Consider the following 27484-nt stretch of genomic DNA (forward strand, 5'->3'; position numbering starts at 1 on the left):
AAACGGAGAGAATGAGCAGCGGTGATGAAGATAATGGGACTCGAGCATCCAAATGGACTGGTTCAGGATGGTCAGAGGATGAAGTTACTCCTGCAAGAACAACATCCAACAAGAAAGAAGACAATCCTGTGGACCTGACGGCCCTCAGACTCTGCGTAGAAAGTCAGCACCAGGAGGATCAAGGGAAATCAGATTCAGAAGGGGGAGCTGTGCTACCAGTCAGGACAAACAAAGGGGACAATGACACGAGAGCGTCAGTGTTGAGTACAAGTGGAGCGGTGTCTGAAGGTTGGACAGAAACAGTAATAAGGGAACCCCAGAAAGATGGGGACCCAACCACCTTTCGCCCCCCTGCATCTCCATCACCTAGCCTCACTGACACCTGGGCTCCTTCCTTTTCGAACCGCTCCTCTCCCTCTTCCCTCATCCATCACACACCTTCATCTTCCTCCTGTGTCTCATCCTCCTCTTCCCCTGCCTTGTCGCTCACTCCTCCCTTGCCCCCCACAGTGGAGCTCTCTTCTGTGCTGGCAGACACCAGGTTGACTCTGGACGTGTACCAGGGTGGGGCGGCGGTTCTCCCGATCCTATGGGGGTCCATCCCAGGGCAGCTGAGGGCCCTTCAGTACCTGAGACTGGGCTCTGAGGATGGAGCGGGAATAGAAGACGCCCTCGAGGTCCTACATCACCTCAAACAGCTTCGCTCACTGGCTATCCGAGGTACACATACGATACATACATACATACTGTACCTATACTGTTGTGACATAATAACAAACAAGGCTAAATGTGTTTTTAGGTCTTAACCGCTTTAATGTGTTTTTAAATATTTCAGGTGAAAAAATAATAATAGCCAATCTGAGCTTGTAGATCGGCAATTCTCATTGAAGTATTTGATATAAGATCAAGTAGATTGGCTATATGGCTTCTCACTCTCTGTTATATTCTCTGTTACCCTGTACTCTGTCCTTTACTCAAACCCTTGCTTCCCCTTTCTGTTCCACCTCCGTCTCACCTGTGTCTTTATTTTTCAAGGACACTGTTTTTATGATGCCCAAGGTCTCCCCCTGCCTGGCCTCCTCACTGCCCTGCCCAGTTCCCTCGCCTCCCTCTCTCTCCTTGTGCACCTGGATCTGTCTTTTAACCAACTCTCCTGCCTGCCCCCCTGCCTGCTCCACCTGCCTGCTCTGTCCTCGTTGCTCCTCTGCCACAACCGTCTCTCAGTCCTTCCCCCTGACATTGGCCAACTGTCCTCTCTCGGCTACCTCTCCCTGCTGGGGAACCGGCTGGTCTCTCTCCCCCAGAGCCTGGGTCAGCTGAAGGGGCTGCAGATGCTGGACGTCTCGCACAACCTACTTCAGAGCCTGCCCGACGAGATCGGCGCCCTGGGGGAGCTCGTTAAGCTGGAGTTGTCCCACAATGAGCTGAGGCAGCTGCCAGAGACCATGGGTAAGAGCGAACGGGTGAGTGGAAGGCAAGATCAGGTTCAGATTTACACAAAGACTTTGGCCTCCAATCCACCAATTCACCTTTTTACCATATTAGCTTCCTGTTCACATCGCTGTGTTTTACGGTTCTGGGGACTGCAGTGTCCACTGTCCATTCATTATATGTGGTTAAGCTTACAGTGCTCAAGCACTCTTGACTTTTCAATTCTTGCGTGGACACTCACCTCATTTACATCTAGCTGTATAAAGCACTTTGCTACTGTGACCTGGGTTAGGACATCCGGACCGAGGCTGATTAATATCGGTGTGGGGAAAACACCAGATTTTAAGTTAGCTTGAAAATCTGGTGATATTTTTGGTGAGCAACACCGTCATGCGACAGGCTTAAAGAAAGAAAGCAAAGAGGCCACAAAGACCACTTTGCCAAAACGGTCCCATGAATCGCTAAATATAAATAGTCATATGGTTAATGAGAAAATAGAAGTGAGGATGAAAACAAGCGAACACAGAGTGCACTGTTCAGTGGGATCAGATCTAGATATAAGATCATAAGAATCTGTCCTCTGTGTTTCCCAGGGTCTCTCCTCTCTCTCAGGGAGCTGGCCATCCACAGCAACCACCTTCGCCTCATCCCGCAGTGTCTGAGCCAACTGCCTCTGCTGAAAATGGATGCACGGAACAACCCTCTGGGACGACCCCCAACACCTCCACCCCTTCCACCAACACCAGGCGAGCGAATGGAATTACCCTTCTGTTCATAGCGCTCTAGTTAACTCTGCTCTATAATTGTTTTTATTGTAAGACATTTTTATCTGTCTACTTTGTCTGTATAATTTGCACAGTCTTTAAAATGTGTAATACAGATAGTTTATTGTTATTTGTTATTAGGCTAACATTGATTATTGCTGTTACTGTGTTATCTGCTCTCTCTTCTCAGATCGAGTGGAGACGAAGATCCCAGAGTTACACCTTGCCTTTAGCCAACATAGGTATGACAAGCACACAACTCCTTTCATATTCACATAAGCACTGGAAGCAAAATGGATGGGTTCGTGTTAAAAATGTTTTGCTCCCTGTGCTCCTCAGTTTCTGTGTGTCGTCTGCTGGCTGTCACGTCTTTCTCCCAGGGGGGGCTGAGCTCCTGTTCCCCCCAGGGTGCCTGGCAACTACCACGAGGCTGAAGTGGGCCGAGAAGAAACCAGACAGGAAGTGGGTGTGGCTAGAGGAGCACGACATCCTGTCAAGCCGGCCGCTGGAACTTCGTCCACACGGAATTACCTTTCTGAAGGTACGATTATGGTGGTTGAAATGTGTGCCATTTCTGCTTCCACAAAGTGCATTGCATTCTTTGACACACTCTTTCAACCTGGATTCCCTATTTTGGGTGGAAATATCTATTTCTTTTTAGACAGGGCTGATGCACACCTCAAAGGTTGGTGGCAGGTGCACATCTTTAAAAAGGGGATCTCTGATAATAAAATCTAAGAAAATGACACTGTCAAGAACTTTCAACGTTTCGGTCATGGGAACCTTCATCAGGACGGACAATGGTGAAAATGTTCAAAAATGTAAATAAAAGATCTACAAGCTTACAGCGCAGCCTGTTGTGAGCTTGTAGATCGGCTATTTTTCAAAATGTTTGAATGGGGCTCTTATGTGATTTAATAAAATAGTTCAGTTCATGCATATTTACTTTACTTGTTTGCTCGTTCATTGTTAAACTTAAATATTCTTTTCATATTTAATATAATATATACTAATTTAATCTATTAAAACATTATTTGTGTGCATAATATGTTACATTTCTTCAAATTTAAGTTGTTCAATATTTTTTTCATGCAAAATATTGGTGAAAACATCAGTAGTTGGTCTAGTGGTTCAGTTCGTGTCTGCCTTGCTCACGTTTCAGTAGCCTACTCATTAGGCTATTTAAGCTTTGCACTGCAACGGCAGATGACAACGGCAACTGGAAATGACCAGCGCTCAATAGATCAACCTGCCGCCGTCGCGGCCGTCTCTACTACGGCAGAGTCTACCTTTCCACGTAGCGGCTACAATGCCTGCTGTGTGGTCGCGTCGCCATGGGAACTAAAGCGTTCAGCGAAAAGGGTGGGACCCTGTCGCCGATGGCTGGTTGCTTAACACTTTTGACCGCTACGGCGATTACGTCATAACAGCCGTAGTCCCGCCTCACGTAGCCGTAGTAAAAACGCACCCCTTAAATTCCCTATTAAATGTTTTGCAATGCTCCCAGCCAGTGGAGGTGTGTGTGCCATACCATCGGTCCAGCAGCAGGGAGGTGGTTGTGCGGAGGTTTGATGGGCAGGCATGGAGCACGCTGCCCACTGTTCTGAGGAGAGGAAGCCAGAGCAACTCATGCCACCCCGGAGGACGTCCTGCCAGGGTAACCCTCAACACCTCTCACTATCAAAGAATCTCTTAGTATTGGGCTGGGCAATTAACTGAAAGTATTTAATCGGTCAGTTAATTTTAATGTTGCTACTTTCCTAACTAATAATTTAGCATATTTACAGTAAAGACTAGTAAAGAAAACTAGTTTTAAAATGATATTTCATTCGTTTTAATCGAGGTAAAAGTTTTAAATAATTGTGATATTGATTTGAAGTCATTGCCTTAGTCTCTCTCTACTAGTATAATTATCAGCAATTACTATTTCAGAATCATACAATTCACCAAGTAGCCTACAATATATCTGCAGGATTTGACTATTATGATTTAGATCAATGCTTTAGTATTCATATTCATAATATACTTTGGGAGGAAAAAAGGAACCCTTAAGCGTCATCCCACATTCCCACTTCTTTTTTTTTTTTATATTTGGTGTGAACACTGCCATCCACTTGGTTTAGAACTATTTTAAAACTGTTTTGTATAGTTATAGTGCTCAGTGTGAATGGCCCTTTAGACATTACTGTCATCTAAGTGTCCCACGTATTTCACATCTTTGTGGCCTGAATTACATTGGAGTCATTGGAGTAGTATCTGCATTGAGAGTGCATCTTTAAAGTAAGGTTCTCCAACTCTTGTCCTCTTTATCCCTGTAGCTGGCCTGCTCGTCTGTGAAGCAGTTCTCCTGGTTTGTAGCTGTGTCCCGTCCAGTGAGGGACAGCTGTTCCCTCACCCCAGAGGGCACACTGTTGGTGTCCAGCTTTGACCCCGGTATCAAGTTGCTATTCCCCCCAGACTCCACTCTGCAGGCCCGAACCATTACCTTACAGGTAAACACAGTTTAGTTGTGTAGTGCAATACAGTTTATTTTTTGGTGAATAGCCTAATTTATTTAAAGTGATTCCTAGCATACCATCATGGACGGAGTGCTACTAATCACCATGCTGCTGTTTTTGTAAATAAACACCAGCATCTGTTTTTTATTTGTCAGTCAGTTACTCTTTTTTCACATGCAAGAAAACGCAGGCTACGGTGTTTAACTGGCCAAATAATTGGCAGAATTGAGCAGAAATCTATAATGTAATATAGCTACGGTATAATAGTATTTCCCAGTCAGGCTAAAATCTGAGTATTTGTGTGGTATAGTGTGAATACACTCAATGTGGTTGTTTATTTGTGTTTGTGTGTGCTTTTCCTGTACTGTAGGTGCTGCAGGTGTCTGTGTCAGAGGTGCAGGCATTTTGTGGTGACGCCCAGGCCAGGGTCAGCCCCCTACTCTGCCTCTCGCAGACTCCCAGCATGGATTTCCTGCAACCTATTAAGGTGCAGGTCCCTCTACCAAATGGAGTACCAGGTACGACATGAGAATCTGTAATCTGTTAACATTATTCTAACACAGGGGTCTTCAACGTTTTCAGGCCGGGGACCCCCAAACTGATGAGGAGATGGAGCAGGGACCCCCTACCACCTCGTAGGGTGGGGGGGTCGGGGCTACGACATATTTTTTATTTTAAACGTATACAAGTTACAGCGAGCAGGGTGGGCCGTACCACTACCATTTCTAAACATACTACTTATTAACTGAGAACAAATGTCAATAATATCAACAATCTGTCAATTCCATAGTAATCATGTATTCAAGCTATTCAAAATGGATAGAATCATGATTTATTTTTTAACATAGATGTAAAAAAAACGAGAAAAAAAAAAAAAAAAAAAAACATTTTTTGAAATATATATATATTTTTTTTAAGCAATAATTTCGCGGACCCCCTGCAGTACCTCCGCGGACCCCCTGTTGAAGACCCCTGTTCTAACAAATACTGTATTATGCACTAGGGCATTCACCAAATATTCGAATATTCGAATATCAAAGTCACTATTCGACGTTGTTCACCGAAGTCGAATATTTGCTTTTTTTATTGTTTTCTCTTTAAAAAAGATATAGTTTATAAAGCATGGCGAGATAGGAAGTCATAAGAATGAGTTGTCAATGCCTCTGGTGGATGAATTTGTTAATGCTCTATACCAGGGGTTCTCAAACCTTTTTAGGCCGTGACCCCCAAAATAAACATATTTTGAACTGGGGACCCCCACCCTGACAAGCACTTGGAATTGTAGGTATTACATTTAATGTGACTCGGTTCCACAAATAAATATTGTGAAAATGGCAGATCTACATGCTCACAACGCCTCGCAACGCGAGGCGTTGTGAGCATGTAGATCGGCTATTTTCACAACATTCGCCTCTTGCTTACTTAATATTTGACAGTTTGGCCAGTCCTGTCGAATAGTCGACTATTCGAATACTTTGAGGTTGAATAATTCGAATACTAAAAATCACTATTCGTGATTGCCCTATTATGCACACACACACATGCAGTTGAAAACGCACGTTCTGTCAACGGTCACCGTTTTCGACTGCGCCACAACACCATGTGTAACTGATCTCTCTCCCTGGACGTGTACATATGCAGAGTTTGTAAACAAAGGTCATTACCTTAAAATCAATCTGTGTTGCAATCCATACTCCTAACTTGAGATACGATAAAGGAGGTAGAGGTACACAACAAGGCATTCAAGTGCACTGGAAAGTTGCAATTTTCACTGAAGGTTTGCAGTTATGCAGTGCAGACACACGAAGGAACACAACATTAATACAAGTATTGTCAACGTGCCCCGGTGCTCCTCAGGACACATGGTGGACATGTCCTGCCTACATCTACTACATGGTGACCCCAACGCCCAGACCTGGACGGACATCACGTCACAAGTGTCTCTCTATGTCACTCATCTCTATGCCATATTCTACATCACACATTTCTCCTGGTGAGTTGAGTTCCTATTATGTTTGGGTTAGGGCTGTCACGATTAAAAAAGTACATTGATAGTGGAAATAGCCGATCTACAAGCTCACAACGTGTCGCGATGCGACGCGTTGTGAGCTTGTAGATCTGCTATTTCCACTATGTTTGACCTTTTTTTAAATGTATGAACATTTTTCAACATGGAAACGATTATGACGATTATGAAAAATAATCACGATTATGTCAAAAATAAAATCACTCTTTCAAACTGGATTCCCTATTTTGCGTGGAATTTTTTTTAGACAAGGCTGATGCACACCTCAAAGGTTGGTGGCAGGTGCACATATTCAAAAAGGGGATCTCTGATAATAAAATCAAGAACTTTCAACGTTTCGGTCATGGGAACCTTCATCAGGACGGACAATGGTGAAAATGTTCAAAAATGTAAATAAATGTTCAAAAATGTAAATAAAAGATTAGACGATTATGTAATAATTGTGACAGTCCTAGTTTGGGTTGATTCATATGCATTTTGTATCCTGTTTAATATTAACTTCATAAAATGTTTTCTTAGGTACTGGTTGTGGTACACTACTCAGCGCTGTGTCAGTGGGGTGGTCAGGCGGGTCTACCAAAGGCTAAAACAGTTCAAAGTCCAGTTCCTGGTCCTCCAGAGAAAGACTGATCCCACGCAGGTTCTCTTACAATGCTTACCTACAAATAAGGTAGGCTAATTATTCTTTCCTGTCAACACATTTTGACCAGACTACGTTTACCAAGAACAGCCTTCTTCTCACCTTGGTGTCTGAGTGATAATAGAAAAAAAGTATTTACAATCTTGCCTTAAATTTCCAAGAATTGGAATTGGTGACAGTGGTGGATGTGCATGAACACATATAATTAACCGATATAGGCTGGCATAGCAAAAAACACTGTTGCACTTTACAGAGATGAATAAATTGGGGGCGGGGTCATCCAATTGATCTGCGTTAGAGGAACAGATACCTGCGACTGCAGTTCCCTTGGCTGTGATCTCCCTATTTTTTTTTTTTTTATTGCGACCGTCAGGGAGCAGTTTACTATGAAAACCTCCACCGGCCGTCCGTCCGTCCGTCCGTCCGTCACACCTTTGTGACCATCAACAAACGTCACACCTTTGTTGATGTTTAAATCGAAGAGTCTTGGTCAAATACTTCTGTTGGTTTCTGCACTGATCATTTATACAATTCAGCTGTGTTTGCTCGTGTCATCATGATGAGGTCATAAATCAGCCATGCCCAAATATAGATTTTACGGGTTTACATGCTTACTCAGTTATTCGTTATGTGAAAGTCCTATGACGTCTATGATATCTGACATCATCATACATACATTCCCTTTTATGCCCATAAATGGAGATCCCCTCTGTAGAACCAGCCACTGACATCACTGTAATGTCAGGGGAACCAAATCCCTTTTATGCCCATATATGGAGATCCCTGTGATGCCAGGGGAACCAAATCCCTTTTATGCCCATATATGGAGATATGGAGATCCCCGTGTTGCCAGGGTAACCAAATCCATTTTATGCCCATATATGGAGATCCCTGTGATGCCAGGGGAACCAAATCCCTTTTACGCCCATATATGGAGATCCCTTATGTCATCAATATTAAGCCCATATCTGTGAATATCTTTGGGTACCAGATGTCTCCATATATGGTTAAATGGTCCGATATACATCACTGGCCAGAAGACCAAGAAATGGTGCAACCTCGCCCTTTGCTTTTCTCCCTATAGGCATCTTACTGGTAGGTAGTTTAATGAGGAATGCAGTATGGTGGTAGGTAGGTAGTTATGGCCTTTGATGTAAGATTTTCACTTTCTAGGATAACTATATTTGCTATTCCCAGATGATGCCCTTTTAGGGTACCCCTCATGCCCATATATGGAGATCCCCAGGCTTTACTAATTAACATAAGTTTTATGCCCATATATGGAGATCAGTGTCCCAATGTCATCAGATATATGGGCATAAATGGACACAGGCAAACTAGATGGGCTGTATGGATATCCAGATGTGTGATGTAAGTGTTTTATTCCAAATGTGGCACCCCACAGACATATTTCCAGAAACAAAATCCCTTTCATGCCCATATATGGAGATTTCTGATGTCATCAATCCCAGGCCCTGTAAAAAACATGGTTGCTATGGTATGAGCAACTTATGTCTCCATATATGGAGATTCAACTTCAATGAGTAACCATGGCAAACTGTCAACTGCCCGTATGTCTTGATAATTGGTAAAACAAACTTTTGGCCTATTTGTGGAGATAAGCGACCAACGGTCGCTTATCTCCCGATTAGGGAGTCTTACTGGTTATTGCGACCGTCAGGGAGCAGTTTACTATGAAAACCTCCACCGGCCGTCCGTCCGTCCGTCCGTCCGTCCGTCACACCTTTGTGACCATCAACAAACGTCACACCTTTGTTGATGTTTAAATCGAAGAGTCTTGGTCAAATACTTCTGTTGGTTTCTGCACTGATCATTTATACAATTCAGCTGTGTTTGCTCGTGTCATCATGATGAGGTCATAAATCAGCCATGCCCAAATATAGATTTTACGGGTTTACATGCTTACTCAGTTATTCGTTATGTGAAAGTCCTATGACGTCTATGATATCTGACATCATCATACATACATTCCCTTTTATGCCCATAAATGGAGATCCCCTCTGTAGAACCAGCCACTGACATCACTGTAATGTCAGGGGAACCAAATCCCTTTTATGCCCATATATGGAGATCCCTGTGATGCCAGGGGAACCAAATCCCTTTTATGCCCATATATGGAGATATGGAGATCCCCGTGTTGCCAGGGTAACCAAATCCATTTTATGCCCATATATGGAGATCCCTGTGATGCCAGGGGAACCAAATCCCTTTTACGCCCATATATGGAGATCCCTTATGTCATCAATATTAAGCCCATATCTGTGAATATCTTTGGGTACCAGATGTCTCCATATATGGTTAAATGGTCCGATATACATCACTGGCCAGAAGACCAAGAAATGGTGCAACCTCGCCCTTTGCTTTTCTCCCTATAGGCATCTTACTGGTAGGTAGTTTAATGAGGAATGCAGTATGGTGGTAGGTAGGTAGTTATGGCCTTTGATGTAAGATTTTCACTTTCTAGGATAACTATATTTGCTATTCCCAGATGATGCCCTTTTAGGGTACCCCTCATGCCCATATATGGAGATCCCCAGGCTTTACTAATTAACATAAGTTTTATGCCCATATATGGAGATCAGTGTCCCAATGTCATCAGATATATGGGCATAAATGGACACAGGCAAACTAGATGGGCTGTATGGATATCCAGATGTGTGATGTAAGTGTTTTATTCCAAATGTGGCACCCCACAGACATATTTCCAGAAACAAAATCCCTTTCATGCCCATATATGGAGATTTCTGATGTCATCAATCCCAGGCCCTGTAAAAAACATGGTTGCTATGGTATGAGCAACTTATGTCTCCATATATGGAGATTCAACTTCAATGAGTAACCATGGCAAACTGTCAACTGCCCGTATGTCTTGATAATTGGTAAAGCAAACTTTTGGCCTATTTGTGGAGATAAGCGACCAACGGTCGCTTATCTCCCGATTAGGGAGTCTTACTGGTCAGTATGCAAAATTATTAATAACAATGTGTACAATGTGTTACTATTATCTATTATATCACATATCAGCGTGGAGTCCTAAAGAGTTTTATTCTAATTATGGCTGTTGAGTGGCCTGACACCAGGCAGTATCACACAACAAGTGATGAAGTTTAACTGGTTCACATTACGTGACCAGAAGATATGAGTTGGAACAGATATAGAAAGGAATGGAAGGAAGGTATGATACAGTAAAAATAGCAGACAATAAAAGCAGACAATAAAACATGATGTACTTCAATTGTATAATAGTTTCCCTTCAACAGTTTGATCTAGTTTTAGTGAGCATACAGTATCTGATGAAGCAGTGGCCGTGGCGTCATACAGTAACTATCATATCTACTGTATATTCTCACATAGATGAGAGTGAATTAGTGCTAACAGATAAAGGTTAATCATGTTTAGCATGTTTTTCCTTTGTATGAGGGCATGTAAGGCCCCTTTTGAGAGATTAAGTGTTCTATAAATAATGTTTCATTGAATTGAGTCCTTATGGCTCAACCAGTGTGCACACCACATGTCTCTCCACTGGTGGTATCTCATTAAATATGCATATAATCTGTGATAAGCCACGTCCAGCTGTTGAAAATCAATGCGATTGAAAATGTTGGACTGACTGAACAACCGACAGAGTGGCTTATACAGAACTAGTGCATAGTCACAGATAACATTACACACAATTTAGTCTTTAAAGTGTAGCCTGAGTGTGGGACAATGACCACATTACTGCAACGTTCTCAGTTTGATTTATGCCCTCAGCACCAGTGCTGCATGCATATCATTGCTCTTCTCTGCTTCACTGCTTGATATCTCAATGAAGCAAAAATAGCTTTAAAGAAATTATCTTTTTAAAGGGGGAAAAGTTAACTGTAAAAATGGTCAAAGGGGAAGTGCTGAAAAGGGTCGTTTTATGTTTGCCCCTCAGGTGGACAGCAGGGTTCAGTCTCTGTCGGAGCAGTATGAGGGACCACAGCCGTCCGACCTCTGTGACATACTGGAAGGGGAGCAGTTCTTTGCTGGCTTTGAGAAGGGCCTGGACATCAATTCAGGTCTGAAGTCCTTTTGGAGACTTTTATCTTAAAGAGGTTTATCTCTAACATTTAACCTCCGCTGCCACCCCAAGATCTCGTAGTGCTTCCCTTGGAGCAGCAGATTGTAAGACCTCGTCAGGTGATATTTCTCATTAGGGCTGTCACGATTATGACATTTTTCATGACGATTAATTGTCACTCAAATAATTGCGATTCATGATTTAATTGTGTTTTTTGTCGTTGACAATTACATTTCTGTTTGGCTTTGTAGGCTTTGAAGTTGCACGTGGCAGATATGACACATAACCTCAATGGACTTTTGAAGAAAATGATGATTGCACTTTTTTACTTTATTTTTTGTTTATGTATCACGTTTTTTTTATATAATATATATTGTGACCATTATTATTTGTTTTAATGTTTTGTTTTTAATTGTGAGTTCAAAATAAAGATTATCAAATCAAATCAATATACAAAGAAATCACTGACACATTTGACAACTTTATACTTAAAAAAGAACATTGATAGTGGAAATAGCCTATCTACAAGCTCACAACGCGTCGCATCGCGACGCGTTGTGAGCTTGTAGATCTGCTATTTCCACTATTTTTGAAAATGTTTGAAACTATATGAACATTTTTCAACAGGGAAACGATTATGACGATTATGACAAAATAATTGCGAATATGTCAAATAATTGCAATTAGACGATTATGTAATAATTGTGACGGGCCTATTTCTCATACTTCTTTCCTCCAGATAGACCAGACTGTGAGGGAGGAAGACTGTCTTTTGTGTTCTACTCCAGCCTGAAGAACTTGAAGGAGGTGTATGTCTCTCCAGCTGAGGGACATGCAGGGCCAGTGAGGGGACAAGTAAGATGGAACATGAATACATTGCACACATACAGTAGTATTCGATACTAACTCAACTAGTATTTCATCCTATCAATCCTGTTCTGAATAAGAGTGAAGCCTTAAGCAATAAACATGAATCCTTTATCATCAGTTGTACCATAATGGTAATCGAAGTGTTTATATATACAGTAGTACCTACTGCATCATTCTTGTAAAAGTCTAAGTCTGAAAATAATGCTGTGTAAATATGAAAATATACAATAAATATCAAGTCAGATTTAGAATTCAAGAAAATAGTCCCCACTCACATGTAAGGCCCATATTTTATATGATAATGCAGTAACATTACAAGAAATAAATCAACCCCTTGCTTTTTTTCTTGTGTAAAAGAAACTAAAAGCAAAATCAAGTTGAAAACTATCCTTTTGTTATTTTCTTTTTTAATATTGTTGCTTTTTACCCCCTTTTCTCCCCAATTTAGTCTTATTTATGCCTTAATTATTTGGAATCTATACAAAAGTGTGGGAAGCGGAAGAGGCAAGAGAGAACCAGTCCAGCAGGGATGTTATGTATGATGTATCATATATAATATATGTATCCATTCTGGTACATATTGTTGGATAATAGACATTGTGAATGTGTCTCCTATCTCTCCTTGGCTGTAGGTGTCTTTTTATAGAGGAGAGGTTCCCAGTGATCTGCCACAGGAGGTGGCCAGGAAGAGGAAAGGACATGACACCCAGTGGTTGGCAACCTTACCACTCAGACTTCCAGTTAGTCAAACATTATGTTTTGCATTCTCCTGGTTACTTAGGACAGTGGTTCTCAACCTGTGGGTCGGGTTCCCAAATTATTTTGGGGGGTCCCCAGATGATTAACTTAAAGCTGTACTGTGGAAGCTGCTCAACTAGTGGTCAGTAGCGGTATTGCTTTTTTCGTCCGGAGTCGCCGCGGACCACCGGAACGGGGGTCCGCGGACCACCGCGGCCGCCGCAAGCACCTCCGCCTCGCCGATACACATCCGTAGAGCCGTCTCCCGTCATTTTTAGACCAGGATTGAGGGAGTAGCAGGCAAGATTCCTTCACCAATGTAAACACAGTTGCTGAGGGAAGCTACTTCCTTTAGAGACAGCAAGACTCGCTGTGATTGGCCGGTGGTGTATGATCCGCGCTGTGATTGGCCGGTAGTGTATCATGTGGGAGATGACATCATTTTGCCGGGAAATTCTACCCCCTCACAACTCATAGAAAACGTATAGGTTCCGGACGGAACCATGTTTATTTAATACCGGAGGACAAGGTCCCCCTATGGGATAACAGCGCCATCTGGCGCTGCAACAGAGTAAAACTCATAAGCTCCCGTACGAGAAATATCATTTGTCGGGAGGGCTGTCAATCACAAACGAGGGCACCGCCCCCGAGTGTATATAAGCCCTGTGGGCTATCATAACTTCCTCTAAAGCCGCACCTCTGCGCCCGCGACTAGCGAACCGAGGGGCTTTATTCGGGGGACCTTGTCCTCCGGTATTAAATAAACATGGTTCCGTCCGGAACCTATACGTTTATTGTCATACCTCCAGACAAGGTCCCCCTATGGGACTCATACACTCCCCGAGAAGCCATGAACCGACAAGACTGTCGTGCACACCGACCACACCCGGAAGGAGGTCCCGTCAACCGACGTGACCCCTTTCAGGACTGATCCGACCCAGACCCACAGGGCCTGGGCGTGTCAGACAGAAAAAGACCCTGACAGACCGAGGCCTGCCTTATGCACTAAGGGCAGACACAGGTCCACCTTATAAAACTGCAGTAATATAAGGGAAAAACTCAGGGTCCCCCCCCATGTATCCTAGAGACAGCAGCATGCTGTCTCAGGAAGGGGAGAGAGCCGCCCCACTACATAGTAGGAAGGGCAGCAGCACCCAGAACCGTATGCGCCATAGCAGAAGGCGCAACGTCCAGGTGATAGTAGGTCGCAAAGGTGGACGGCGAAGACCAATTCGCCGCTGCACAAATCTCCTCAATGGAGACACCTTTGGACAAAGCCCAAGAGGTAGACACACCCCTAGTACTGTGGGCCTTAAGTGCTTCCGGCACTTCAGACCCAGACCGGGTGTAAGCCAACCTAATTGCATCCACAAGCCATCTCGACAGAGTGGGCTTGGACACCGCTTTCCGTTGACGGGCATTCATGACCACGAAAAGCTGAGAAGTAGACCTGCTGTCCACCGTCCTATCACAGTAGGCCTTCAGGGCCCTAACTGGACAAAGACAATGAAGACGCCTATCCTCCTCCGATGCAAACGGAGGAGGATGGAAAGCCGTCAAAACAACAGGTTCCTTCGGAACCACACGGTTCTTAGGAATAAAACTCAAATGAGGTTTAAGAAGAACCTTGGAGTCATTATTGAGAAACCTCATACAATCAGGGCTCACAGAGAGCGCATGAAGGTCGCTCACACGCTTAGCCGTAGACAAGGCAAGCAAAAGAGCTGTTTTGAAACTTAAATGTTTCAAAGAGGTCCTCCCAATCGGTTCAAAGGGTGCCTTGCAAAGGCCCTCAAGAACCACTTGTAGATCCCACACAGGAAACAAGGCTCTAGTCACAGGTCTCAAATGGTCAACACCATGCATGAACTGGACCACCTCAGGTATTTTAGAAAGGCCTTTACCTGCCACCCCCAGGTGGCAGGCATCAATAGCCGCTAAATAACCCCTCAGTGTAGAGAACGCCAGACCAAGGTCCAGGCGGTCCTGCAGGAAATCTAACACCCTCTGGGCCGAAGCTAAATGAGCCACCACAGGTGGCTCCTGTAGCTCACACCAGTCCAAAAAGGCATTCCACCTTCCATCATACACAGCCCTAGTAGAGGGGGCTCTAGCACTCTAAATAGTGGCTACAACCGTCGGTGAGAAGCCTGCTGCGAGCAGGTTCTCCCTCTCACGGGCCAAACCCACAGGTCTAGGCCCCGTGGGTCTGGATGGAAGATCTCGTCCCCTGCCTGGCGCAGCAGATCCCTGTGCAAGGGAAGCCGCCAAGGGGGTCGAGAGAGCAGTGGGGTGATCAGAGACCTCCACACTCCCCTGGATGGTGTCACCAGAAGAACCTCCTGGTTGGAACATCTGATCCTCTCCAGAGTGGGAAGGATCAGTTCCAGGGGTGGAAACGCGTAGAGAAGACCTTGTGGCCATTCGTAAGCAAACGCGTCCGTCCCCAGAGGAGAAGGTCCCCTCACTGAGAAGTAAAGGGGACACTTCGCGTTCTCCTGGGAGGCAAAGAGATCGACTCGAGGTTGACCGAACCTGGAGAAAATCTGCCTCACCACCGCAGGGTGGAGAGACCAATCCTCGTAACGAGGCTCCCCCCTGGACAACAGATCGGCGCCGCCGTTCTGAAGGCCCGGGACATGGGAGGCTCTGATGGACCTCAACCGAGGCAAGCACCAGAGGGTCATCTCGCGCGCCAGCTGATCCAGCGTACGCGAGGAGAGGCCGCCCTGTTTGTTGAGATAATACAGGGCCGCCGTGTTGTCCGTCCTGACCAGGACATGGCAACCCCGGAGAAATGGTTCGAAATGCTTGAGCGCCAAGTAGATCGCCATTAACTCCAGATAGTTGATGTGGTACTCCAACATGGCCTGGGTCCAAAGGCCCCTGGCTGAGCGCCCCTCGTGGGTGGCGCCCCACCCTGAGCGGCTGGCGTCTGTGGTGATCACCTTGCGTGACACCACTTCGCCCATGGAGACCCCACTCGTCAACAACGCCTGGTCCCTCCATGGGACCAGAGCGTCCATGCAGACCTGGCTGACTGTCACCTTCCTGTACCCTTGAAGGGAAGGAATCCTGAGCGCCAGTGACCACCGCTGGAAGGGTCTCATATGAAACCTGCCCAGACGCAGAAGTTGCACTGCTGACGCCATCAGCCCAGTCAACTTCATGCACTCCTTGTACCTGACCACCTGGTTCAGTCGGAAGGAGCCGAGACAAGTCAGAAACCTGTCCACCCTCTCCGGGGAGAGGCGAGCGGACATGGTGGCCGAGTCCAGAGATATTCCTATAAAGGAAATCTGCTGGGAGGGTGACAACATGCTTTTGCCAAAATTGACGTTGAAACCCAAGGCCTTCAGGTGTGACAACACCAGATTGGTATGGCGCGCCGCTTCTGAGCAGGAGGCGGCGGAAATCATCCAATCGTCTATGTAGTTCGCCAGCCTGACTCCCTGATGCCTCAGTGGAGCAATGGCTGCCTCGGTCACTTTCACGAAAACCCGAGGGCTCAGGGAAAGACCGAAAGGGAGGACCGTGTACTCGTACAGGCGCCCCTCGAAGGCGAACCGCAGGAACTTCCTGTGTGGGGGATAAATGAGGATGTGCTGATAAGCGTCCCTCAGATCCACTGAACAGTGGAAATCCCCCTGTCTCACTGATTTCATCAGTGACTCTGACGTCAGCATCCTGAATTTGAACTTTTTCAAGTGCTTGTTCAGAGCACGTAAGTCCATAATCGGACGCAGCCCCCCTCCTTTTTTCTGAACCAGAAAATAACGGCTCCAGAAGCCTAAACGGCTCTGGTCGCGTGATAACTCCACTATAGCGCCCTTGCGCAATAGTGAGTCTATCTCCTCCCTCAAGGCATCCGCTTTCAAGCCGCGGGCTCGAGTGTAAATAACCTTGCTGGATAGGGAGGGTATTTCCGCGAACTGTAGTCTGTAGCCCCGTGTCACCGTCCGAAACACCCAGTGATTCGGATTGCAACGCTTCCAATGCTCTGCACACTGTGCTAACGTGTTGCTGAGCAACGGAGAAGCCTTGGGGTTGTACCGCCTGAGCGGGACTACTGGGCCGGGAGGGAGAGGTTCCGTATCCGGGCACGTATCCGTATCCGCTAGACGCCGGGCCGGAAGGCGCGGAGACACCGGCGGAAAGAGCGTTTCCGTTTCCGGTACGCTTATTTCCGTATCCGGTGGGAGACGGACACGTGACCTCCAAGAAGCCTCGCTTGTTAAAAATACAGGCGGCACATAGCGTGGAGCCCGGGGGACAGGGTTCATCGCATAAGTAACTTAATCCCCGGCTCGGGGAATTGTATTTACGTTTACAACCTGTGCTAAGGCCTTTATATGCTTCCTTACGGGAAGACGAGGCCGACCCTGGGTGATATGTGTTGGCTTCTTCCCTGACGCTAAGACCAAACTCCTGTCCTGAACTAGAGTCGGCATAACAGTGCCGCTCGGTGGAGACAGAGGGGTATTGCACACTAGTGAGACCATACCATTGTGAATAGGAATTAGCTTGTCTGGGAACATTTTGCAAAGAGAAATATTCTGCTTGTAACCTGTCTGCGTGACTGGAGGAAGCGATATTTTCTGAGTGGAAAGAAATTCCAGCCTGGACTTCTCTACACTGGCTAAATTCATGCAAAATGGGGTCGTCTGTACTAAAGCAGGTGGGTTTGAAATAAACAGGCATTGTTTTATCAACACACTTTTTAATACAGGCACTGGAGGAGAGCACAGAGGAGGAATAAACATTGATTTCTTGGCATAAGAAAAATTGTTCATATTGTCCAAACGTCTGCGCTTGCAAGGGGGGGTCCCCTGAATTTTCAGGGGGACCCCGCCAGAGTCCAGTGTCACTTTCGCGGCGGCTTCCCACGGGCTTTGTGGGAGCTGGCCGGTATCCCGTGCCTGGGAGGGTGGCGGGATTGGGAGCGGGCCTGAGCCCCCGCTGCAGTGCGAGGGGGTCCCGCGGAGGAAGAAGAGGGGGTCCTAGGGGGATTGTTCTGTTTCCCCTGCTTGGAGGAAGAGCGCCCCCTGTCAGCCTGACCAGGGGCCTTGCTCCGTCCCTGTCTCTTTTCCTTTCTGGGTACCTGGGGGTCCGTCGTGGCCTCCAGGAGCTCCAGAGTGATCTTCTTATCCGCCACCTCCTGGCGGAGAAGCTCCAGTCCACCGCCCATGAGGGAGGTAGGGTGGCCGGGGAGGTCTTGCAGGACCTTCTCGGTCTCCTCTCCGGAACTGCCAGGACACTTTACCTTATCAAGCCACCTGGCACGTTCCGCCTGGATGCAGTAATCCATGCCGTGTCCAAGCCACTCGATGGCGTGGACATTCAGGTCCATCAGCATGCGCAGCGACTTGTCCATTTCCTCCACCATCACGTCAGGCACCTCCCGCATCTCGCTAAGGAGGCGCCTGGTGGAGAAAAGCAGCAGCTGGGTGGCGTTCATCGTCCTGGCTGCCAGCGCGGAGGCTCTGTAAGAGTTCCTAACCCTGGAAGACTGCTTGTCGTCAAAGGGGATGGCAAACCCAGGAGGCTTCTTCCCCACGGACAGATTGAGGGGATTGCGGCCTCTAGGACCGGTCCGCTCATGACCTGACTTGAGGCTCCCGACAAGGGACTGCGCCATCAGCTTGTCCATGGGAGGGCACAAGGGGATTCCCGCCTTCTCTGCGTCGCGGCAGTCGACCAGGAAGGGGAGCTTGGGGGGGTCCTTGTGTGTAGTCCAGGTTGAATGCAGGGCCTCTGCAAAGCCTGGGACCAGTGGGAGCTTTTCCATTCGAAGCGGGGGAGAGGAATCCACATCCTGGCCAAGGAGGGGAACTCTAGCCCGTGGTCCGAGTGGCGCGTCTCCGAGCGGCAGCTCCAGGCCACAACGGATGGTAGCACGTTCCAGCACCGAGAGCTCGTCCATGGGGATGGAGTCTGGGTCTTGTGCCGCTGCCCCTCTCGCCCCAGCCGGCATGGAAGGGGGGAGAGAGGCAGAAGGGGCTTGGGAGGACGCGGCGGAGGTGGAAGCCTCGGCATGAGGAACCACCCTGGCCGCGCCTCCGCCCTGTCCGGAGGGGAAAGAGGACTCGTCTTCCTCCGAGTACTCACCCTCCGTGTCCACCTCATCCATGTCGTAGTCCTCTAGCTCCGGTTCGTCTCCGTCGCTAGCATGCCAGGAGACGGGGCTAGGTGGCCGCATAGCCCGTAGCTGGGGGACGGAGAAAGAGAGAGGAATGTCACCGACGACTAGAGGGTGGAATTCTTTGGGGGGGACGGTCCAGGTTGCAGCTGGCGGTGGAGCAACGTGGGCGGTCTTGCATGTTCTCTTCTTGGGCACGGCAGCAGTCGAGCCCGTCGGAGAAACAGCAGTGATAGCAGGGGCCGCAGACCCGCTAGCAACGGGGCTACCGAAGCTAGCTGAGGGCGAGGCCGCTGGAGGCCTAACCACGTGGCGAGAAGCAGCGCTGTGGCGTACAGCGCTGTCCGGCACACGAGGAGAGGTGTCTGGGAGGGATCCGGCGGAGACCGTGGTGTGAAGGCCGTAACCAGCGCCAGCGATCTCACAGCGGGCCTCGAGGGCTGGAACATCATACTGGAGGCAGTCAGTACAGTTCACCCCCGTGGCCGGGGCCGGAGGGGACAGAGAGGCCAAGGCGTGTCCTACCCCCATGCAGACAATGCAGAACGGATGAGTATCTTCATTGGCGATGAGGCCTTTGCAGCTGGGAAGGCCGCACTTCTTCGGTACCCTGGCTAGCAGGTTGCTAACTGTGGGCCGACGAGCCGCCATCGTGAGCTAACCGAAGCTAAGCGAAGCTAAGCTAGGGCAGGGAGACACGTGGCAGAACGTACAGAGAAGAAGTAAAAGACTCAAAGCGAAAGTGAAGAAAAGACCGAACTGTAGGAAGAATAGAAGTAGAAAACGTACGGGAGATAATCTATAAAGGCCAGTGGCCGACTTCCTAGCCGTCGCTTTAGGCTAAACTTTACAGAATTAAAACTTATATGGCTGAGTTCGCGACACTCTAGTTGCAGGTAAGCAGAGGTGCGGAAGAGGAAGTTATGATAGCCCACAGGGCTTATATACACTCGGGGGCGGTGCCCTCGTTTGTGATTGACAGCCCTCCCGACAAATGATATTTCTCGTACGGGAGCTTATGAGTTTTACTCTGTTGCAGCGCCAGATGGCGCTGTTATCCCATAGGGGGACCTTGTCTGGAGGTATGACAATAAACATATAAAGAGAAGGCTTCAGAAGCTGAAAATAACAGAGTGGGTGTTCTAAAACTTTAGCGATTTAACAGTTAGGACAATTTTAAGATTTGTTTTATAAAAAAAGTTACATGGTATAACTTTAATGTGCAACATTGTTTTCTCACCCAACAGTAAACAAACCAACTTAAAGTGTATTGGGTATATGCACATTTCTAAAGTGACAATTCAAGGACTTTTTAATACCTCTAAAATGACGAATTAAACATTGGCCAGATTCTCAAATATTTGATGCAGAAATTGTGAAAATAGCTGATCTAGTTGCATGTAGATCTGCCTTTTTCACAATAGAACCGTGTTATGCAAAATGTAATTCCTCAACTCTTAGTGCTCGTCAGGGTGGGGGGTCCCCAGTTAAAATATGATTATTTTGGGGGTTGCGGCCTGAAAAGGTTGAGAACCACTGACTTAGGAGACATCCACTGTGTGCGTCCATCCGTGTGTATGTTAATGTTTTACTTCTAGGTTATTAGATCAGCAATTATTTAAACCCAAGGCATTTGGTGTAATAATGTTGTATGGTTCTTCATAAAGAGTCTCTTATGCTTTGAGGCCATATCAGTGTAGTTTTATTACATATCTTTCAGGCTATATATAGAGATCCTTCTGAAAAAAATAGTATATTGTGTAAAAGTTCATTTTCTTCTGTAACATAATAGATTTTTTTTAAACTTTCATATATTTTAGATTCATTGAGCATGCAGTGAAATATTCAAAAGCTTTTTTTGTTTTAATTTAGATTTTTATGGCTTACAGCTCATGAAAATCAAAAATCCATATCTCTAAATATTAGAATATTCCACATGTCCACTCAAAAGAAGCATTTATAATACAGAAATGTCAAACTTCTGCTGAAACGTTTTGTTAATTTATGCACTCAGTACTTGGTCTGGAATACTTTTGAACAAATTGTCTTTGTTGATGGGGCGTGGCATGAAGTTGGTCAGCCTGTGGTACTGCTCAGTGTTATGGAAGCCAAGGTTTGCTTTGATAGAGGCCATAAGTTCATCTGTGTGGTTGAGTCTGGGGTCTCTCATCTTCCTCTTGACAACACAACACAGATTCTCTGTGGGGTTCGGGTCAGGACAGTTTGCTGGTCAGTTAAACCCAGTAATACCATGGTCAGTACACCTTTTGGCTCTGTGGGCAGGTGCCAAGTGCTTCTGGCTAAAATAAATCATCATCTCCATGAAGCTTGTCAACCTACTGAAGCATTACATGCTCTAAAATCTTTGGCACTTGGCACCTGCCCACAGAGCCAAAACTACTAGCAACTGGTGTACAGACCATGGTATTACTGGCCTCCAGCAAACTGGCCTGAACTGAACCCCACAGAGAATCTGTGTTGTGTTGTCAAGAGGAAGATGAGAGATACCAGACTCAACCACACAGATGAGCTTAACAATTTTGCTGCCATTTTAAACATAGCTGTACTAAGCAGCTGCCAAATTGTCCTTACCTTTTAACGTGGGCACGTGCACGCATAGTGCATGATCTGTGCGCGACTCATGTAGTAGACCGGTAGACAAGATGACAGCTTTCGAATAAAAAAAATCCATTGTAATAGACAAATCCATTGCCAGGCAGTATCCTGCTGAATCCGCCAGTATTTACATAAGAAACGTTAGAAATAGCCAGCTGTGCGCTATGGTAACACGTGGGCACGTTCGCGCACATAGCAGACGATATGTGCGCGGATCATATGCCAGGCTGGCACAAGAATCAAACAGCTATCAAATAAAAAAAAACGTGATGATATGGCCGTGCAGCTCCTTCCTCTGTTTACAACGCAAACCTATGGGACGGCAGCTGCGATGGGCTCTCAGACCGGATATGGAAACCTAGATCCGGTCTAAACAGGAAATACGACCAGATACAGTTAGGGGGCGGGCCTAAAGTCTCCGAAGCGGCTATATACAGCGACCATACTTTTAATCGTTTCATAATTATTAAAGCTAATTAAATCTTCGGGCTCCTCGGGCATCGCAGAGAGGTACAGCGGGAAATCTCCGGTTTCGACGGGGATCGCGGTAAATGAGTTAAGGCCTCTATGAAAGCAAACCTGGGCTTCCATAGCATCTCAGAAGTACCACAGGCTGACCACCTTCATGCCACGCCCCATTGATGAAGGAATTTGTTCGAAGGTATTCCATACCAAGTACTGAGTGCATAAATTAACATAATGTTTCAGAAGTTTGACATTTCTGTATTATAAATCTTTCTTTTGAGTGGTCATGTGAAATATTCTAATATTTTGAGATTTTTGATTTTCATGAGCTATATGCCATAAAAATAAATTAAAACAAAAAAGCTTTTGAATATTTCACTGCATACACAATGAATCTAAAATATATGAAAGTTTAAAAAAATCTATTATGTTACAGAAGAAAATGAACTTTTACACAATATTCAAATTTTTTGAGAAGGATCCTGTAGAACCAGTTTCCTCAATCTACAGTATGTTCAAACAAATAAAGAGTTAAATATGTAGGTACGATGGCCTATAGCAATAGAATCCCCTCCCATGACAAACTAATGTGGCTGTCTCCCATTGGATTATTGCATTGCAATAAGAGTCAGAGTGTATACCATATTATTCCCTCCCACACGCATGAAATGTGCGCATACACGCTCACGTGTGGTCACTGAATGAAATGGTTAGTAGAGGATATCGTTTTTTTTTTTGTATGTCTTGGACAGTACTGTACAATACTGTACTTTGTATATACTGTAGCGTAACACGGTAGAACACACCACTGCAATAATGCATACACCAGTCCACGTGTTACAACTGCATGTATGCTATTCCCCACTAAATCTTTCAACTCTAAACACTGTGATTGGCTGAGACATGCAGAGGTAGCGGCCTAGCGAAAGCAGGAGAACTCTTCTTGGTTTGCCTGATAACCTACTACATCCACAACAGCTTGTCGGCGCACTCGCCAACGTGCAAGGCCATCGGCTGCTTGCCTCGGGTGCTTCGCTCAGCTGCCTTATCAAAAGTTGTGCATTTGTTGTAAAACCATGCGCTTATGCAGAACATTGCGTGACCCAAAATGAGCACTTAAAGAGGCGGTGCCATAGTTTCTGGTTTTCATGTATCTATGAGGTTGACAGTTCTTCATTAGACCTCCTGGTGTGGTTGTTATGAGCAATTATGTATTCCCTTAGTATTTGGGGTTTCTTCCTGGAGGCTGACACCTTGTGGGTCAAAAGTGCAGATCCAAAAACAGTGATTAAATGACATCATATAATCATCTCCTCCCCTTTTACCATTCACCCAACACTGTGGGTGTGGCTAACTTCAGCTGGATCACCACCCACCTGACAACCAGGCATACTTAATGAACTGGTGGGTGTGGCCACCTAAAAACCTACTGTACACTTTTTTGGAAGAAAATCTTCCTCCTAGTATAATCATAATACCTGATTATCATGTTTTTTTTGGGGGGGGGGGGTCATGGCACTGCATCTTTAACCCATTTTAGTCAGGAATCCCATACTGTACATGCGTTAAAACTATTCTGTGATTGTTCTTCACTATCAGGCTCTAAGTTGGGATAGGAGCTATGGCATGGAGGAACACCAGTACCCTCCTCTGAACCTGGGGGACCCTGAGAGTGGCTACCTGACAGAGGCCAACCTGTTGTCCATCTCTCTACAGATAGGACAGGACTGGCGCAGCATTGGCATGAACCTGGGCTTGAGCTACCAGGAGCTGGACCGGATCCAGTACAAGTACAAGTGGGTATAGTAGAACAGGTCATGTTTCATTAAGAGATAGTTACAATATTGAGTCTGCCAAGGCGCCAATTAATATCTTAAAATGTCTAAAATGGTCTGATTTAAAAAGAATTGTCATGATTGCTGGCATCATATGCTTTTGATTTAATTTTAAAATGACCCTAGCATCCCTGTTCTAGCAGTTCTAGGGCTGAATATAGCAAAAGTAGCAGAATTCAATTAAGCTCATGAGTTGTGAGCTTGTAGAGCAGGTATTTTTGGTGAAGAGGTTTGGTATTGGGCACACAAAAAAAAGCAGTAGACCTAATATAGAGCCCTGGGGGACTCTTGGTCCAATAAGTGTATAAGATTTAAGGGGTTGCAAAATATATAAAATAAATTGGTTAGTGTTATTACATGATATGACTTAAATTTTCCAATCATGACTGGAAATGCCTTTCGACATTGACTGATTTGCAATATTCAGATTAAGGTGGAACTCCAGGATTAATGAGAGATGTTGTAATGAATGAAGCTAAACCTGAGTAAAGCTGAGTTTTTTTCCTAATTCAGTTCTCTTTTTGTCTTCCTATCCCCCTGTCCTCCACACACATGCAAAGCAACTTGTGTACTTCAAAAAGCGCTATATAAATTCCAGGTTTTATTATCATTAAGCACACCCAGCTTCGATGCAATTTGAAAGTCTAGCCAACACCAACTTCTCCTGAATTGCTCTAAAAATTGCTTGAGCTCTAAAAGTGTTGTTAGCTAAGCTGTCACGCCACTGTGCGCTTCTTGCCTTTCCTTGCTTTGCCCTGGGTTCGCTCCCACAGTGTCAGTTTGCTTACCACTAGTTCTGGGTGCCTGACGCACTGCCCAGCCTCATTCTCCTCTCTCTGACTTTGTCTGTGACCCGTGGTAGTAGCCTAGCTTTGCTCATACTAATTCCTCGCTGCATATCGGATATTAGTCTGGACTTGCGAACAGAATTTTCCTTTCAAGGGGTGAGTTAAAAAAATGGCTCTGGACACGATTGGTGGCCAGACCCATATTCACCAAGGGCAAGTTTTTTTGCCCAGGCGGATTGGTCTGGTTCCAGGCTACCGTGGTAGGTTCCCGTAGAGGACCACATTTCTGAAGTGCCATTCGTAGCATGCCTGTGGAGACACCCAGCTTCATGACGTCCTTAATCTGGATCGTGGTCAAAGAGATGGAGAGATCATTCGTCATACGTCATTGTGTATTTCCAGATGAGCATGTGAGCCGCTCAGTGCATGTGCATACGTGTGTTAGCATAGCCCATACCCCTGGGACGAGGACGGGGTCTTGGTGGACAAGATGGAGATGAGACATATTGTGCCTGAAGACAACCTGCAGTAAGGGGCGAGAAAGCGAATAAATGTGGTGGAGAATTTTGATGGTTTTAATCTTTCTGTCAGCCGTCACGGTGCCATCTGGGACGCTGCAGGAGATTACACACATAGACTGACGATCAGCTGGCACCCTCCCCCCTCCTTTTACTCAGAAAACCACTCACGCATGCTCCTCACACGCGGCCCTAGAGGTGGAAGGAAGGAGGGGGAAATGGATTATGGGATATTATAAAAAATGAATGGGCGGTTAAATGTGTCGTGACGTACACATGGCATGCCTCTGCAAAAGTGCAAATACAAAGGAGAACACGTGCCCAGTGAATTCCCTCACACAAGAAAAACTGTTTTACAATGCAAATAATCTGTAATGTGATGGATGTTGTGCCAGATCCAGATAAGTGTCTTCTAATTTATTTTCATAATTTCTGTCATAATATACATTTGTCATATCATATCTCATAACTGTTCAGATTCCGTCTTTTGTGATTCACTGTTGTCTCATCCATTAAATCACATCTTCATGGGGCACCCACTGGCCTACTGGTCCAGGCGCATACCACTTAGGCATAGGCATAGATGCCTGGCAGCGGCGCAGATTCGATTCCCAATCCGGACGACCTTCGCTGCGTGTCACTCCCCATCTCTCCTCCCGTTTCCTGTCAGTCTACTGTCCTGTCAATAAAGGCATAAAAAAAATCACATCTTCATGTTGTCTTCTTGCCCCTTCAGGGATAACCTGGGTGCCTTGGTGCTGGACATGCTGTTCCACTGGGCACGAGGGCATAAGGGCGTGGGCCAGGGGGCCGTGCCCAGGCTGGTGGAAGCCATGGTGGAGAGCGGCAGGAAGGACCTGGCCGAAGAGATTGAGGACATAGTCAGCTTGGGAACGAAGAAGTACAGAGAGTCCCTGAGGAGAGTGGGTCTGGAAGCGGAGACCTCCTCCTCCCTTCACAATGAACCGCCGTAGCGGGTGGTGCAGATGGCTGCCTTGCATGAGCAACTAGGACACCCTGCCAGAACGTTCGGGGTACCATGTGCCACCATTATGGAAATCCTGCTGTCTTGCACTATGAAACCTTTCTTTGTTGTACTTTGTTCAGAATCGCGGTAGCTGGTGACAAGTTAGCAATACCACTTTACGTGACACGGAGGGGTCCAAAGGAGCTGACCAGGTGAATAAAAATAATGGTCAAAGGTCACCTTTTCACAATTTTTATAATCTCTCCCACCATGCTGAGTGACAGAGGATCAACTTCCACTCGACCAGGGACGTGCTGTCCATTGGGAAAAGCGGGACAACTCCCGAACGGCCGGTTCATTCCTGGCCGGTCCAGGCCGGCCATTAGGAAAGAAATTAAAATAAAATGTCGGCCTTCGTTCCATTTTGGGGGCTGGGCGGCCAACAAAGTAAATCATCACTGTCGGCCAGAAACCTTGTATCTCCAAGTTTCAAATGTGTTAATTTTTTCCAAAAGCAAAGCCCTGCTTCATCATACGAGGCCGTCGCACAAAAGTAGTGAAAACAGCAGATCTACAAGCACACAACGCCTCGCGGTGCGAGGCAAACCCGACAACGACGAAATATAACTCATGTAATTGGCCCCCTGGCTTGTCACTTGTCATGATCTGAAATGGCAAATCTTTGAGTAGCAGCAGCGCTATAGAGAGATCTGTAGAGAGATCTCTCTATAGCTCGCAATGAGGGCCTCTCCAACTCTTTTTTCCGGGCTGAATCAGGGGCCCAGCATGTCCCTGCACTCCACTCAGTTTGTATAGAGCTTGGAGCTAACGACAGTGAGGTCTGACTGTCTGAGGGCATCTTTATGAATCAGTGACTTTTCACCTGTGTGCCTTGATTCTCTTTACAGACAGTTTTAGGTGCAGTACTGTATTGTCTCAATAAAACATTTACACGAACAGCTTAAAAATATGTAATTTCTTTCTTTAAAAAAAGAAAAATATATAGACTATATTTAAGTCAAATATGCTGATTATGAAGAAACGTGTTGGTTTTAGAATCTACACAAATGCACACTGTATGCCTGTAATGCCTCATGTCATGACTCATGGTCCATTTAAAACA

General features: G+C 46.0%; 1 protein-coding gene across 1 annotated transcript; it reads left to right on the top strand.

Moving 5' to 3' along the window:
- On the top strand, nt 1-27231 carry pidd1 (p53-induced death domain protein 1). The gene is made up of 15 exons (XM_080736543.1): nt 1-720; nt 1036-1449; nt 2025-2177; nt 2386-2437; nt 2535-2736; nt 3703-3852; nt 4514-4687; nt 5064-5211; nt 6551-6686; nt 7239-7389; nt 11300-11423; nt 12165-12280; nt 12928-13035; nt 23853-24049; nt 26131-27231. Exons 1-15 carry the CDS (start codon nt 12-14, stop codon nt 26366-26368), a joined length of 3072 nt encoding a protein of 1023 aa, XP_080592669.1. The 5' UTR covers nt 1-11; the 3' UTR covers nt 26369-27231.
- Nucleotides 27232-27484: the final 253 nt, after the last annotated feature.

This window comes from Nannobrachium achirus (genome assembly GCF_963921795.1).
Source record: "Nannobrachium achirus genome assembly, chromosome: 11".
In the NCBI taxonomy this organism is placed as follows: domain Eukaryota; kingdom Metazoa; phylum Chordata; class Actinopteri; order Myctophiformes; family Myctophidae; genus Nannobrachium; species Nannobrachium achirus.

Bases quoted from the DNA above. Each gene is read 5' to 3' on its own strand.
- pidd1 (XM_080736543.1), top strand. From the start codon at position 12: ATGAGCAGCGGTGATGAAGATAATGGGACTCGAGCATCCAAATGGACT. The intron at 3,853-4,513 runs GTAACCCTCAAC...TTATCCCTGTAG, and splicing joins CCGGAGGACGTCCTGCCAGG to CTGGCCTGCTCGTCTGTGAA. The intron at 4,688-5,063 runs GTAAACACAGTT...CCTGTACTGTAG, and splicing joins CCCGAACCATTACCTTACAG to GTGCTGCAGGTGTCTGTGTC.